Raw genomic sequence first — 16,384 nt, forward strand, 5'->3', positions numbered from 1 at the left:
GAGAAGGAGAAGGAGAAGGAGAAGGAGAAGAGAAGAAAGTAGGTCAGGTACAGTAATATATGCCTGTAATTTCAGCTACTTAAAGAGCTAAGGTAAAAGGCTTGCTTAAGACCAGAAGTTTGAGACCAGCTGGTTATCACAGAAAGACTTTGTTTCATAAAATAAAAATAATAAAGTAAACTCAAAATGACTGTATTAATAAATCAGAGCCATAGCCAGATGTAGTGGTACATGTCTTTAGTCCCAGCACTTAGGAGGGAGAAAGGCAGGAGGATCTCCATGAGTATTAGGTCAGACTGGTCTACAAAGAGAGTTTCAGAATAAGCAGGGCTATGTAGAGAGACCCATCTCTAAGGAAAAAAAATAACCATTTTTGCCATCAGTGATTATAACTAGTTACACTATTTCATAGATGCCAGCATATCTCCTCTCCATCCTCACAATTGGGTCTCCATGTTGGACAGAGATGTGTTGCTAAGATATACTTTGGTGGCTTCTGTGTGTATCAAGATCACAAGTTAGTAGTTGGAAATGATGAAGAACCTAAGCTCAATACTCTCCCTGTATCAATAAACACTTCTCACATAGACAGATAGTAGAGCCAATTGTTCTTGCTACCTCAGTCTGGTCTTAAGTGTATAGAGGTCTCCCCAGGGACATGCAACATGAAGGTGATTGGCTCACTGTGCTGCCCATGGCTGTATCCATGGTATAGTGAGGTCTCTGTGAGTTCCATGAGTCAAAATGGATTAATAGAATGAGAAGCATAATAGGAATTGAACAACTGGAGCATAAAGGCTCAGCCTGGGTGACCAGAACATAGAGTATCCACCAGTCCAGATGTGTCTTCAAATCCAAGTTCTGCAAATGAGATTCTTACTTCTGAGAAACTCGAAGCTACCTACTTAAATCTACATACCTCTGACCTTCTAAAATGGTCATTGAGCTACTCCAGTGCTTTTGAAGAGGAAACTGCATTTCTGCAGCTAATCTTACATCATTTGCCTATGGAAGGGTCCACTACTGAGGTGGAAAATAAGCTCCCAGGGGTCACCTCATTTTCAGAATTCGAGGCCTCATACTTCTTAAGGATGGGTGTAAAAAAAGTCTAAAATTCTTTCTCCCTGGCCTTGTCTTCTTCCTTTTTTGAATTTTTTTTCAATTCCTTAAAGCCCCCCTTTTCCTTCTCACTGAAAACGACACCAGGTAATTCTTCATTTGTCCCTACAAGTGCACAAGAAATACATATTGGATGAATTAAACTCTAGATTAAGCTTAGTTCCCCTAAATAAAACTTTGCAGGTTTCATAACACATAATATCGTAGGTATGTATATGTATGGGGAGCATCCAAAGGAGAAATATGAATGCAAGTTGAAAGAATCATTACCCTTAAAGGTATGGGTATTGAGGAAGGTCTATTTACCCTTAGAGGATCTTTTGAAATATATCATATATTATAATAAATTACAGACTTCAAGGAATCTAAGGATATAACTGCTTAGATAGGCATAGGTCACACTGAGTTAACTTCCAAGATTGTTATTTGTGAGCATTCATAGTATCAGCCAAAAAGAAGTTGCCACATATTCAAATCATCTGTCCCAAACAAATGGGTACTGTTCTGTGATTCTGTAGAGTCAAATGAAGGTGACTGATATTTCATAAGGTTAATATGAGAATTAAGTTAGTTAACTCATACAAGATGTTTAGAATGCCGTCAGGCATATAATAACCACTCAATGCATGTTAGATGCTGCTTTTTCTTTTGGATATCATATAGGATTCTACTATAAACATGTTGGCTGACCTATATCCTTTTTTAAGCAGGTGGTAAATATAATATATCCTTCGCTACTAAGTTGGCAAGCCGACTAAAAGCCACTAGATTCCCATGAAAGACAAGGCAGGGAGACATGATATTACCTTTGAGTCAATAATGGTGTCTAGGAATGTACATATATTTGTTATAAAATAGTAAAGTTAGAATTTATTTGCAATGTTAATCAGCAATATCAAATAACCTTCATATAAATCTGTAACACAGGTGTTGACCTGAATGACGTAAAACACTGTCTTGGACTTAATCTGGATTTAAATATTCCTCTACAAGACAACTTAATGGATGCATCAGTCACAGCAAGTGTTAATGCAGATGGTTGCATAAAGACAGATAAAGGGAAAATTGGTAAATATGGGCCGGTTGGTTAGAGGGAGACGGGCAGAGCCAAAAGCTAAGAGTATTGGCTCTCATGACGTAATCAACACTCCTTACCATTTTCAGTTAGAAATGTCAGAATCACTCATGGAGAATGATTTTGTGTTCCCTCGGTCACTATGAGCACAAGTAGCCCACAGACACATATCTGTCAGTGACATTGCTGTATGAGGGAGGCATACAGGTCAAGGGGCTGCTCTTTATACATTGATTTGTATATCTTTTGTGGCGATGACAGAAAACTAGGGGTGGAAAAGTGTATTAAGGACCAGTTTCTTTTTCTCCTTACTTTTTTCACAAAGTTTGAAATAGGCTAATGTAGAATCTTATGTCAAGTACCGAGCACAAGACCTAAATCATCTTCTCAGTGTTACTTTCAATTTGGCTTCATCAGCTCACTGTTCCTCAGTACCCAACGGTTGGTGCAACACCTGTTTTGGAACTCTAGATGTCGCCATTAAAATATAACCTCTTGTTAATGTTTAGCAAATTTATAAGCATGAAGGTGTGCTGGAGACATCACATCTTTCCCTAGTTAGAAATACTTAAACTTATTTTGATTTAAACATTTTTATTAAACATTTTATTTAAATTTAAAAAAAATGCTTCTGATTCATCTCTAAGGAGATAACTGTTGGTGAAGGGACTCTAGAGAGGAAAGTCGGCCATTGTTTAAAGCATATCTACTTGTGGATATAATTGGCACTAACAAAGGGAATCACCATCTTACTCCATTAGGTTATTTGAATGACCTTAAATTAGTCATTTCACCACATCACCTCAGATTTCTCAATTTTTGTACCAATGACGATAGAAAAACAAAAATATCTTGTGGTTCTTTTTCAGTTCTAAAACTTCATGACTCTAAAAGTTTTAGAAGTGTTTAGAGTGTTTTAGTTCAGAGAGAAACAAATAAAAGGGAATAGGATTTGAGAGTGGGAACAGCTTTACTTTTATATACTTTTTACACACGAATGTTTCCATGATACCAAGATAATTTAAAGTATACCACACACAATAAAATTATGAAAAAAATTTCAAAAATATATAGAATACACACAAAGTCATGTTAATTTCCATATATGTACTTATATTTATATGATGAGACATAAGTTACCAATTGTCTAGATCAATTGTACCACTGTTATCTTTCAAAAGATAGATGATAGAAATCTACAATTGACTACTGAGGGAAAAAATGCCCTCCTAGATTATGGAGGGGAGATTTATGTGAGTAGTGTTTACAGTTAAATATTTACAATAAGCTATCCTAAAAAAACACTAATACACATTTATCAAATGCTATCCAAATAATGGAGCACGTAGTTGCAAATGCTTCCTTCTTCAAGTTCTCCTTGCTCTTCTAGTCAACATCACCCGCGATAACATCATAGATGACGTCATTTCATTCATAAGAGGAGGGACTAGGCAGCAAGCAATTCTCCTGAAAGAGAAGATTCTCAGAGGAGAGAAGACGGTTGATAAGACGGACTTCGCCAACTGGGCCTCATCCCTGGCAGACGCTCCAGCTCTCATTAGTCAAAGAGTAAGGAATGTTACTTGTTACTTTTTTTTTTTAATTTACATTTCAAATGTTATCCCCTTTCCAGGTTTCCCACTGGAAACCCCTATCCCATCCCCCCTCCAGCTGCTTCTATGAGGGTGCTCCCCATTCACCCACCCACCCACTCCCACTTCCCTGCCCTGGCATTCCCCTACACTGAGGCATCAAGCCTTCACAGGAACAAAGGCCTCTCCTCACACTGATGACAGACAAGGCCATCCTCTGCTACACATGCAGCTGAAGCCATGGGTTCCTCCATGTGTACTCTTTGGTTGGTGGTTTAGTCCCTGGGAGCTCTGGGGGGTCTGGTTGGTTGATATTGTTGTTTTTCCTGGGGGTTGCAAACCCCTTCAGCTCCTTCAGTCCTTTCTCTAAATCCTCCACTGGGGAACCTGTGCTCAGTTCAATGGTTGGCTTCGAGCATCTGCCTCTGTATTTGTCAGGCTCTGGAAGAGCCTCTCAGGAGACAGTTATATCAGGCTCCTGTCAGCAAGCACTTGTTGGCATCCACAATAGTGTCTGCATTTGGTGACTGTATATGGGATGGATCTCCAGGTGGGACATCTCTGAATGGCCTTTCCTTCAGTCTCTGCTCCACACTTTGTTTCCGTATTTCCTCCCATAAATATTTTGTTCCCCCTTAAGACAGAAGATCCTGTCTTTTTCTTACTACACATCCCAATAAGTTCAGACAACTGTTGCCTTTGTAAGACAGAGGTGTCCATATTCAGATGCCCTCATCTGGCTTCTGTGAAAAGAACAGGAAAAAAAAAAAAAAAAAAAGGCATGGGCTAGTGTCAGACAACCTGAATAAATTCCTGCTGCTATCTGCCACTCCCTGGATGGGAGCCATTTCTGACTTCTACAACACTAAATTCTACAGCGCTCCAAGTATTCTTGAGGATTTATTATAACTGTTCAGAGTCTATAGCACAGGTTGGCACAAGACAGTCACCAAGAATGGATAGTTCTCTTCGGTCAACCTTTGACTCTCTTGTCTTCCCTGGGTATCATGTATCATCTCCCACCCAGGCATCATGACTCATCTGAGAGTCATGAAATGGATGTTCATAACGCTCTGACAAACATAAAACCAAAGATGAATCATTCTTGTGGTCAGAGAACCAATCCCCTCCCTCTCTCTTTCTTATTGTCCAACTTCAGTGATCCTCCTGCCTCCTTGAGTGGCTGAAATTACAAACATGCTCCTTTTCTGATTTTTTGTTTTGTTTTGTTTTGATTCTGTTTTATCAAGCTGGGTCTAACTCTGTAGCCTGGCTTGCCTTGAACTCTCAAAAATCCTACCTTAACCTCCCAAGTGCTAGGAATATAGATGTGAATCCCCAGAGCTATCTCCTTTTTTTCTATAATTGTAATAATATTCAATCTAGGAAATCCTGAGTCTGCAACCTTCTTCCTCTTGAAGGGAGGGGAATGACATTTTACCATTGTAAAGATCTAATTACTGATGCTGTTTGGCTGCATCTTTCCACTTACTAAAAAATGTTTCCCCCACACCGGTATTGTTAGAAAGCAGTTTTTTACTTGCTTTTGTAGCTTTCAACTTTCCCTGTGCCTTACGATTTCTTCTTTCCAGTCCAATTTATCTTTATTCACAATGTCAGTTTTATTATATTTTACAAATGCTGACATTTTTTTGATAGTACTAGTTTTTTAAGAATTTTACTTCCTTGCTCTATTTTATTGCCTTTAAAGAGTTAATTAGAGCCACTCAAACTATTTCACTTACAGGAAGGAAGAACTCAGAAACTGAAAATTGCAATCAATTTCTGCATTTTGGTTGTAGACCTGAAGCCTTCAGTAGAGGTGCACATATAACTTCACACAAGTTTGTGAAGCTAAAGTAGGAGGATTTCAAGGTCAAGATCTGCCTAGTCACCTCAGAGAAACTCTGTCTTAAAATTGAAAATAAAGGTGGAAGGAAGGAAGGAAGGAAGGAAGGAAGGAAGGAAGGAAGGAAGGAAGGAAGGAAGGGAGAGAGGGAGGGAGGGAGGAAGGAAAAAGAAAGAAGGGAAAGAAGATGGATGGATGGATGGATGGATGGATGGATGGATGGATGGATGGATGGATGGATGGGTGGATGGAGAGATGGATGGATAGATAGATAGATAGATAGATAGATAGATAGATAGATAGATAGATAGATAGATAGATGATAGATAGATAGATAGGTAGGTAGGTAGATAGGTAGACTGATGATGTAAGCATGACCCCATGAGTTAAGCTAGAACAACATCAACAAAAAAGGTACCCGCCCATTAGACAAATGAAAATGAAAAAATTGGGTTGTATAAGAAAATAAGATCAAAAGAAGCCCATTTGTTAAATATAAATTATATTCAAATCCACTATTATTGATTCAGTAAATAAAATTTTAGCCAGAAGATTTTAAGTAGGAAAAGAATCGAAGACCCAGCAGATGACGTCAATCAGGCTTGTCCTCTCAGCTCTGTAAAACAAGTTCAGTCTGTCCTTTACAAAGGGATCCAAGGCTGGTCTCTGGTAAACAGTGCAGCATGTTTTAGAGCTGTCAATTCACATCTGCAGGAATAAAGGCTCTGCTGAAATGTCCCCACTGTATTTACTAGAATATTCAAAGATACTCATTACCTCAGTTAACACAATGCTTCTGGCTAGGCCCAACATGTAGTGTATCCTGTTTACAATTCAGATCTCCAGATTAGTAAAGATTCTGTCCACTCTAGTTGTTTAAGTTTCCTCCTTCATAAATTGAAAGCCTACTTAATTCACATCAATGTCCTACCTAGAGAAATGGCAGCTGTATTGTCCTAAGCACAACTTTGTAAGTGTATCTTCTTACAGAGAACATTTTGAAAAGGAGAAATTGTTATAGTTTTGGTTGAATTCCCTGGGTATTTTTAAATCCCCAAAGAGAAATGAAATACAATTACATTTGACCTTCAAGCACAGTATGGTAACATCTACCTGTAATCCCATCTATTCATTAGGATGATGTAGAGGAATGACAAGTTTAAAGTCAGTCCTAAGCAACCTAATGAGATCTTGTCTCAAAAAGAAAAAAATGGATCTTCAGGGAATACTTGCCTAGCATCATAGACAATGACCTATGCTCAACACCCAGGTGACACACACACACACACACACACACACACACACACCAAGTTTAACCTTGAAATAGATTCTAAGGAGTTTTGCTCTTACAAACCTTGTGGAAGTGGAACTTGGGGTGACTGGTTACTTATTTCAGCCGTACTTCTGTCTGTGACTGGCCGTACTCCTTTAGGTGAGGAGGAGGATTCTTTTGTCTGTAGACAACGTGTCAAGCACTAGGGATGCTCTTAATACCAAAATAATTATCTTTTGTAATCATACAAAACTCTACAGACTCTCTCCCTACTACCCTAAACCATTACATTGTATTTAATCTTCTTTAGCAAATTAAACCAATCAGTGATCTACATACTTAGATTGCCAGGTTCATCTTGGAAGAACAACCAAGAAGCCACGTTCTGCTAAGTAAAACAATTGATGAGTGTGATATGATGATAGTGATGTATGTTGTTTCCTGTACGAAAGAGACCATAGTGGTTCTATACTAGAGCTTTCGATATTCTGATATCCAGCTCTTGGCCTCTCTCCATACAGAGCATATAGGCTGGCTTATTTTCCTGTATTTACTTTTGTCATAGTCTTTGACTTTCAGAAAAAGATGTTAATTGTACTTTCAGTTTGCTTGTATCCTGACACCAATATTCTACATCTCATCTCCAAAGACTAGCTGAACTTTGAGGGGTGTTTTTCCCCTTTATATCCCCAGTTACAATCAAATCCTTAGGATGTCAGCAGAGAGAAACTACATCTACAGACTACTACAGAGATACGAAGCTTACAACTTCTGCCAAAGCAATAGCAGCTTCATGAGTATAGCTGCAATTTAATACACTGGATTCCTGTAAGGTTTTCTTTGGCCATTATAAGAAACACGATTATGTAAGCCTGCTTCATTTTCTAAAAGGATGTTATGTAATACAATGTTCTTTTTATGGGAACTCATGGGAGATATTAGTCCTTAATCTCATTTTGATTCTCCTGGATTTCTCATATCCCTGGGATTGATAAATTCCATTGTGTGTTATTCAGTGAACTAGAAGATATAGCCACATTAGTGCAAATGGATGTGTTCTTCTGGCTTGAATTGTATTCCCTGGTATTCGGATCTTCTGCCCCTCAGCTTGGTTGTCCTTAGCTTTTGTTTTTCACTTTCCCATTTCATATCAGACACACACTGGGTGTTGCTGACAACTAGTGCCTTTATGAGCCAGATGTTAGCACTCTGAGGGCTATAGCCGTAATGGCAGAGTAAAAGTTGTGTCTAACTCTCTTGTATTGGGTAAAAGGTAATTCTCATTCTATTATGAAACCACATTGGTACACATTGTTAATTACTTTGGATGTCTGGAAGAGATATTAATGTGATTAACATTAAACTTAGTATTTTAGCAAGTTTCATGATAAACTGTGTCCACTTAAATATATCTACGGTGACAAGGGAGCTAGTGAGTATGGGAGAAAAACTCAAAACCTTTTTTTACTTAATAGAAAGCAAACTTGGTCATAAAAAAGTGGGGTATGAAGAACGGCTTGAGGGCTACATGGGAACTCTCCCGTCTGCCTGTGGTAGTTTTGACTCCAGGATTTAAGCTTCTTTGAAACTGTCACTGCAGCGCGTCCTTCATCTTTATCTCTTTGAACACTGTTTAGATAGTTTTATCCAAACCATTTCCTCCATGCCCTCTATTCCTGTATCTTAGATTGTCTGGCCTTGACTTTCTTTTGAAGGCAAAACAAGATAAATATCTTTTCTCAAAATCCAAAACAACTATCATATGCTTACCCTGTTTGTGCCAATGTGGCAGATTTGGGAAAAGGTTCTTTCTTCTATATAAATAGAACAGAACTGAAATAGGAGTTAGGGTACTATGTAACCAAAACCATATTAGTGGACACTTGATATGCCTTAGTAGTTCTTGACATAGTGTGGATGTGAGCCCATTCTCCCTTAAAAGTATTGCAAATAACATCTTCCACTTTAGGCTTCTTGCTGGCTTGATGATATGGTTGATAACATATGCCTCCCTCATTCTTTTTCACTTTTAAATGTAACCTCCATGATAGCATGCATCAAGAGTACTTTTCATCACTAGCATACCCTCAAAGGTTAACATCATATTGAGCAATAAGTTTCTCTCGACAAATGAACTAATGTTGTCAGTGATTGAGTGAAGGGTGTTTTACAAGTTCTGCAGAAAAAGACATAAGATTGAATATTTTCTTTCTTGCAGATGTCCCCTATATATAATCTCATTCCTTTGAAAATAAAAGATGCATACATAAAGAAGCAAAATTTGGAAAAGGCTGTTGAAGACTATATAGATGAATTCAGTACTAAAAAGTGCTACCCATGTCAAAATGGAGGTACTGTGATTCTTCTGGATGGACAGTGCCTGTGCTCCTGCCCAATGATGTTTAGGGGAATAGCCTGCGAAATCCATCAAAAAATATAGCCTTCAGGTGAGATGAATTTATTTTGATATTACTGAGGACAAGAATATCCATCTCATGGTTAGTTAATATGAAAATGAGCTCTTAAGTTACTTTTTTTAAAGATCTATTTATTTTATGTATATGAGTACACTGTGGCTATACAGATAGTTGTGAGCCTTCATGTAGTTCTTGGGAATTGAATTTAGGACCTCTGCTTGCTCTGGTCAACCCCACTCACTCTAGTCAGCCTCGCTCTTTCAGTCCCTGCTCACTCTGATCCAAAGATTTATTTATTACTATAAATAAATACACTGTTGCTGTCTTCAGACACACAAGAAGAGGGAGTCAGATCTCATTATGGGTGTTTATGAGCCACCATGTGGTTGCTGGGATTTGAACTCAGGACCTTTGGGAGACAGTCAGTGCTCTGACCAGCTGAGTCATCTCACCAGCCCTTTTTTTAAATAAAAGATTTGTTTATTATTTTATATAAGTACGCTGTAGCTGTCTTCAGATGCACCAGAAGAGGGCATCAGATCTCGTTACGGATAGTTGTGAGCCACCATGTAGTTGCTGAGATTTGAACTCAGGACCTTCAGAATTAAATTACTTTTTAAAGAACTCTCATGCTCTATCACATAAAGTCTAAATATATTACTATTTTTTGCGTAGTGAATGTTGACAAATTAGCCCTCATGTTCTCTCTATATTATTTAAACAGATGGATAGATAGATAGATAGATAGATAGATAGATAGATAATTGTGGTTAATGTATTACTCTCTCTTTCCCTTTCCCTTTCTTTTGTGCTTGCATTGCTTCCTTCCTTTCTTTCCTTTCTTCTTTCAGTCTCCTGGTTATTGTAATTTATAGGCAGGATACATACGTTCAATCCTGAACCCAAGTCAATTACCATCTCTAGTGAAAGCTTTCTAATTTCCCTAGGAATTAATTCTCTGCTTAAGCATTTCCCTTCAGTTTCCCTTGGTGATTGCAGCATACATTACCTTGACCCTCCCAACACCACGTGAACAATATCTCCTTCTAGTTTAAAGATGTGCTTCACCCTCATGTCTTAAATATCACTGTAGCTTGGCTGCCTGGACACTGGACTGCGTCACAACAGATAATAGTGGAAGGATATATGCATGAGTTTAGGGGCCCCAAGTTGAAGCCCTATTCAACATTAAGACTTGACATCCTTTTGTTTTCTACAGGAAACAAAGCAGACCCTGGTTCACATGGAAGGGGAGGAAAAAAAAAGGACAAAAAAAAAAAAAATCCCAGGACTTTCCAACTTAGCATCCTACCCTGGAGCTAATCCTCACTGCCAAGTGGAAAGCAGCTTGTTTCATGGAAATCCTACCAACCTCTGATGTTGTCTGTTTTAATCTACAGTGCCTTTCTCCCCTCTTTAATGCCTATAATGCTTCCATTTTTTCATTCCCTAATGAAGAGTCAGCAGTGAGATATGCCCGGGCTGCCTTTTCCCACAGGCAATGCCAATCTCCCGCTAATAAAACAAAATTAAATTAAAAACAGAATGTTGTGCTAAAAGGCTTCAAGTCACTGCCAAGCTGCATTGTAGGATTAATATATTCCACCCGTCCCATTACCAAGTCTGCACCATGTAATTTAGCTCCTATTTACGTAGTTGTTTCATTTGCTTGTTCGTTTATATGTGCATGCGCTCATTTGGAAGATGCCGAACACCTACCACATGCCCAGCGTTCCGCTCCTGTGAGGCTTTGATGTCCAACTTAACTCTTAAGTGTCTGGGAGGAAGGGCTGCAGTATGTGAAGCAAAAATCTAGGTTAAGTTAAATCTTATGAAATGTCCTCTGTTTTGCGCAAACTCCAGCAATTTTCTACAATTGTTTTGAGTTGACTTCTGAGCTGTGTAAGGTAAGGTTGCTCACCAAAGGAGCTGATTAAAGGTGGCTCCAGTCTTCCCATTAGATGATAGTAAAATCTAAGATGTGTGTGTATGTGTGTTTGTGTGTGTGTGTGTGTGTGTGTGAGAGAGAGAGAGAGAGAGAGAGAGAGAGAGAGAGAGAGAGAGANGAGAGAGAGAGAGAGAGAGAGAGAGAGAGAGAGAGAGAGAGAGAGAAACAGAGACAGACACAGAGACAGAGACAGAGAGAGGAGAGTGATGGAGGGAGGAGGGGAGTGGAACAGAGAGAGGGAAATTGAGCATACATGTGCACCACACACACGCGCGCACACACACACGTAGAGGGCAGGAAACAACCTTGGTGCTGGTCTTTGCATTCCACCTAAGACAGGGTCATTTGCTGTTGCTTTTATTTGTGTTCTATTGCACACAGCAGACTAGCTGTTCCTTGAGTTTAAGGGGACTCTTCTGTCTCTGACCCCATTTCTCCATAAGAGCTCTGGGGTTGTAGGGACTCCCAGCAGGTGTCTAGCTTTTAGTGGGCTCCAGGGGCTCCCTCTCAAGTCCTTGAACATGGAAAGTGCTTTTATACACTGAGCAATCTCTCCAGCCCTGAGAACTTTTGGTTTTTTGAAAAGTTCTAAAAGAAAGAAAAAGTAAGAAATGGGGCAAAGTGAGAATAGAAAGAAAGAGGAAACAGAAGGAAATAGAAAAGAAGAGAATAAAGAAATTGTGCGGGGAGGTCAAAATACTAAAACGAAAATGCAAACTCAAAATTAGCTATTGTATAATTAAATATAAATATCACATAGCATGCCAATTTCAATGCTATTCTTACGATTAAGTATTTCATACATCTATAAATTTAGATATCTTTCATTTCACAAATAATTCTCAGAACTGCATGTGTTTACTGAGTGCATAAATTATTCACAGGCAAATTTTTAAATTACTTCTCCAAACTTTTAACAGAAAACAAAAATGTTGCTAGCTATGAGATGGGTTGTAATACAGAATGTTAAGTTTGATGAGAGGGACAACACTCAAAGTAATGACCCTTGGGACTTAAATTTGTCCAGTGAGCTCAAAAGAAATCCCATATTTTGTACCCAAACACTGCATTAATCAGAAAGAATTGGGATTTGTTGAATATGTATAAATTCTGAACTCCATTCTTGACCCACTATTGAGAGGTTTTGATAGGGGAGCCAATAGAGAGGCAGACAAAGCTAGAGAAACTATTAAGAACTATTTTCATGGCCTGGTGAGATGGCTCTCTGGATAAAAGCGCTGACTGCTCTTCTGAAGGTCCTGAGTTCAAATCCTAGCAACCACATGGTGGCTCACAACCACCCGTAATGAGATCTGATGCCCTCTACTCTCTTCTGATGTGTCTGAAGTCAGCTACAGTGTACTTATGTGTAATAATAAATAAACCTTTGGGCTGGAGCGACCAGAGCAAGCAGGGCAGATAGGAGAGAACAGAGGTCGTAGAAATTCAAGGTTCACAGTCATCTGTACAGCTACAGTGTACTCACATACATAAAATAAATAGATAAATATTTTTTTAAAAAAGAATTATTTTCATGATTCTGAGTTGCAAATGTCAAACAAAGAATGTGAGGATGAACTGTCTGCTACCTCAGTCACTCCACTAATCACCAGAGTTGGTTCAGCTCTTGGACTGGCTAGGCTGTGGGCGGTGTCCCCCCCGCCCCCCATGGTTCCAGGTGTGTCCCTCTGAAGCATGGTTGAAAAAAACAAGAAGGCCAACCTTCTCCAAATAGAGGAAGACTGGTCCTCAGACAAGGGTAAGAGTAGCTACGCTCCCCTGCTAGAGCCTCCTAACAAGCTCTCAAATGTCAAACAGAAAAGAACAGAAACTTGATCAGACCTCCTAGAGTCGGATTACTCATTTGTCATCGTCCAGAAACGGATGGATGGTAACTATGGAGATGGTCTAGGTCATTACACTTCAATCACAGGCAAAGTATTTTTCCAGCAGGGTGCACTCTTGAGACATCACATACAACCCAATAGTGACCAGTACAAAGAAGGAAGTCTCTAACTCTAATGGAGAGAGGACAGCTAGATAGGAGGGGTGATAATGATCTACTGAGCAAGAGGCAGTCTATGTACTTGTTTGTTTGGGAAAACCAGGTGTACCTTTGTCCATGCAGTGAGTGTGCCCTCGGAAGGGTACAGCATCATTCTGGGAAAGACACATGTCAGGATAATCACCCTCTGATGTTCAAACTGCACATTAAAAACTGAACCACTATTGAAAGAGGCCATTATCAAGAGGATTCCAGGATTTTTAGATGAGTAACTGTGTTTCCTGGGTCTTGGTGGCTGAGGAAGGGCCAGAGCCTTCCGGGTTGTTACAAGTTGCCCTTTTCACATGTGGGCTGCTTATTCATTTCTTATCACTGACAATTAAACCTGTTGACTCTCAGGATAAATCTATCTGGGTTTTGGAACGTATCGTCACCCAACTTCACACCATTGTCTGTCCCCCACAGCCATTTAACTACAAGAGACTCAACAATGGCAGCTCCTGAGTGTATCCTAAACAGTTACATATGAGAGAGAACCTAAAATGGTGGATCAAGCATATGTTTAAATTTGTTAGGGTTTTTTTTTTATTAGATATTTTCTTTTTTGTTTGTTTTGTTTTTAGTAGATATTTTCTTCATTTACATTTCAAATGCTATCCCGAAAGTCCCTATTCCCTCCCCACCCCCCCACGCCCTGCTCCCCAACCCACCCACTCCCACTTCCTGGCCCTGACATTCCCCTGTACTGGGGCATATGATCTTCGCAAGACCAAGGGCCTCTCCTCCCATTGATGGCCTCCTGAGCCATCCTCTGCTACATATGCAACTAGAGACACAGATCTGGGGGGTACTGGTTAGTTCATATTGTTGATCCTCCTATAGGGTTGCCAACCCCTTTAGCTTCTTGGGTAACACAGAAAGAGAACTTTAGACCAAATTCCCTTATGAATATCGATGCAAAAATACTCAATAACATTCTTGCTAACCAAATCCAAGAGCATATCAAAATGATCATCCATCATGATCAAGTAGGCTTCATTCCAGGGATGCAGGGATTGTTTAATATATGGAAATCCATCAACGTAATCCACTATATAAACAAACTCAAAGACAAAAGCCACATGATCATCTCCTTAGATGCTGAGAAAGCATTTGACAAAATCCAACACCCATTCATGATAAGAGTATTGGAAAGATCAGGAATTCAAGGCCCATACCTAAACAGAATAAAAGCAATATACTGCAAACCAGTAGCCAACATCAAACTAAATGGAGAGAAACTTGAAGCAATCCCACAAAAATCAGGGACTAGACAAGGATGCCCACTTTCTCCCTACCTATTCAATATAGTACTTGAAGTCCTAGCCAGAGCAATTAGAAAAAAAGGAGCTCAAGGGGATAAAATTGGAAAGGAAGTAGATATTTTATTTATTTACATTTCAAATGTTTTCCCCTTTCCAGGTCTTCCCTTCAGGAACCCCCTATCCCACTCCCCCTTCCCCTGCCTCTATGAAAATGCTCCCCCACCCACACACCCACTCCTGTCCTCCCGCCATGGCATTACCCTACACTGGGGCATCAAACAGTCTCTGGTCCAAGGCCTCTTCTCCCACTGATGACCAACAAGGCCATCCTCTGCTACATAAGTGGCCAGTGCCGTGGGTCATTCCATGTGTATTCTTTATTGGTGGTCCAGGGCGTCTGGCCAGTTGACACTGTTGCTCCCTCAATAAGGCCAAAACCCCCTCAGCTCCTTCAGTCCCTTCTCCAACTCCTTCACTGGGAACCCCTATGCTCAGTCCAATGGTTGGCTGCGAGCTTCCACCTCTGTATTTGCCAGGCTCTGGCAAAGTCTTTTCAGAGACAACCATATCAAGTTTCCATCAGCAAGCACTTCCCAGCATCCACAATAGCGTCCAGGTTTGGTGGCTGGATATAAGATGGATTCCCAAGTAGGGCAGTCTCTGGATGGCCTTTCCCTTAATCTCTGCTCCACACATTGTCTCCATATTTCCTCCTGTATTTTGTTACCCCTTCTAAGAAGGACCGAAGCATCCATATTTTGGCCTTCCTTCTTAGGCTTCATATGGTCTTTGAATTGAATCTTTGGTATTGTGAACTTTTGAGCTAAAATCCACTTATCAGTGAGTACATACCTTGTTTGTTCCTTTGTGACTGAGTTATCTCATTCAGGATGATATCCTCAACTTCCATACATTTGCCCTCGAATTTCATGAAGTCGTTGTTCTTAATAGCTGAGTAATACTCCATTGTGTACTACATTTTCTGTACTCTTTCCTCTGTTGAGGGACATCTAGGTTGTTTCCACCTTCTGACTATTATAAATAAGGCTGCTATGAACATAGTGGAGCATGTATCCTTATTACAAATTGGAGCATCTTCTGGGTATATGCTTAGGAGTGGTATAGCTGGATCTTCCAGTAGTACTATGTCCAATTTTCTGAGGAACCACCAGACTAATTTCCAGAGTGGTTGTACCAGCTTGCAGTTCCACCAGCAATGGAGGAGTGTTCCTCTTTCTCCACATCCTTGCCAGCATCTGCTGTCACCTGAGTTTTTCATCTTAGCCATTCTGACTGGTGTGAGATGGAATCTCAGGGTTGTTTTAATTTGCATTTCCCTCAAGACGAAGGATGTTGAACATTTATTTAGGTGTTTCTCAGCCATTCGGTATTCCTCAGTTGTGAATTCGTTGTTTAGCTCTGTACCCCATTTTTTTAAATAGGGTTATTTGGTTGTCTGAAGTCTAACTTCTTGAGTTCTTTGTATATATTGGATATTAACCCTCTATCAGATGTAAGATTGGTAAAGATCTTTTCCCAATCTGTGGGTTGCTGTTTTGTCCTATTGACAGTGTCCTTAGCCTTACAGGAGCTTTGCAATTTTATAAGGTCTCATTTGTCAATTCTTTATTTAATTTATTTTATTTAAGTTTTATTGCATTATGATGAGAAAAGATACATAATTTCAATTTATCAGAATTTGTTAACATTTAAAAACATATTTTGAGTAAATAGACTTACATAATATTCTTCTTTCACTTTCCTAACCCCAACTCCTCCCGGAGGACACCTCCCCCCCCCCC

General features: G+C 39.6%; 1 protein-coding gene across 1 annotated transcript in view; it reads left to right on the plus strand.

The window, feature by feature from the left end:
• The window catches only part of C9 (complement C9), a 51,146-nt gene extending 40,278 nt beyond the window's left edge, over window positions 1-10,868 (plus strand). Inside the window, exons 8-11 of the mRNA XM_021183552.2 lie at window positions 2,047-2,187; window positions 3,585-3,763; window positions 9,127-9,355; window positions 10,545-10,868. Coding sequence (XP_021039211.1) covers window positions 2,047-2,187; window positions 3,585-3,763; window positions 9,127-9,348 — 542 coding nt within the window. The 3' untranslated portion in view covers window positions 9,349-9,355; window positions 10,545-10,868. The remainder of the gene's footprint in view (window positions 1-2,046; window positions 2,188-3,584; window positions 3,764-9,126; window positions 9,356-10,544) is intronic.
• Window positions 10,869-16,384: the final 5,516 nt, after the last annotated feature.

The sequence above is a fragment of the Mus caroli genome, chromosome 15 (assembly GCF_900094665.2).
Source record: "Mus caroli chromosome 15, CAROLI_EIJ_v1.1, whole genome shotgun sequence".
NCBI lineage: Eukaryota > Metazoa > Chordata > Mammalia > Rodentia > Muridae > Mus > Mus caroli.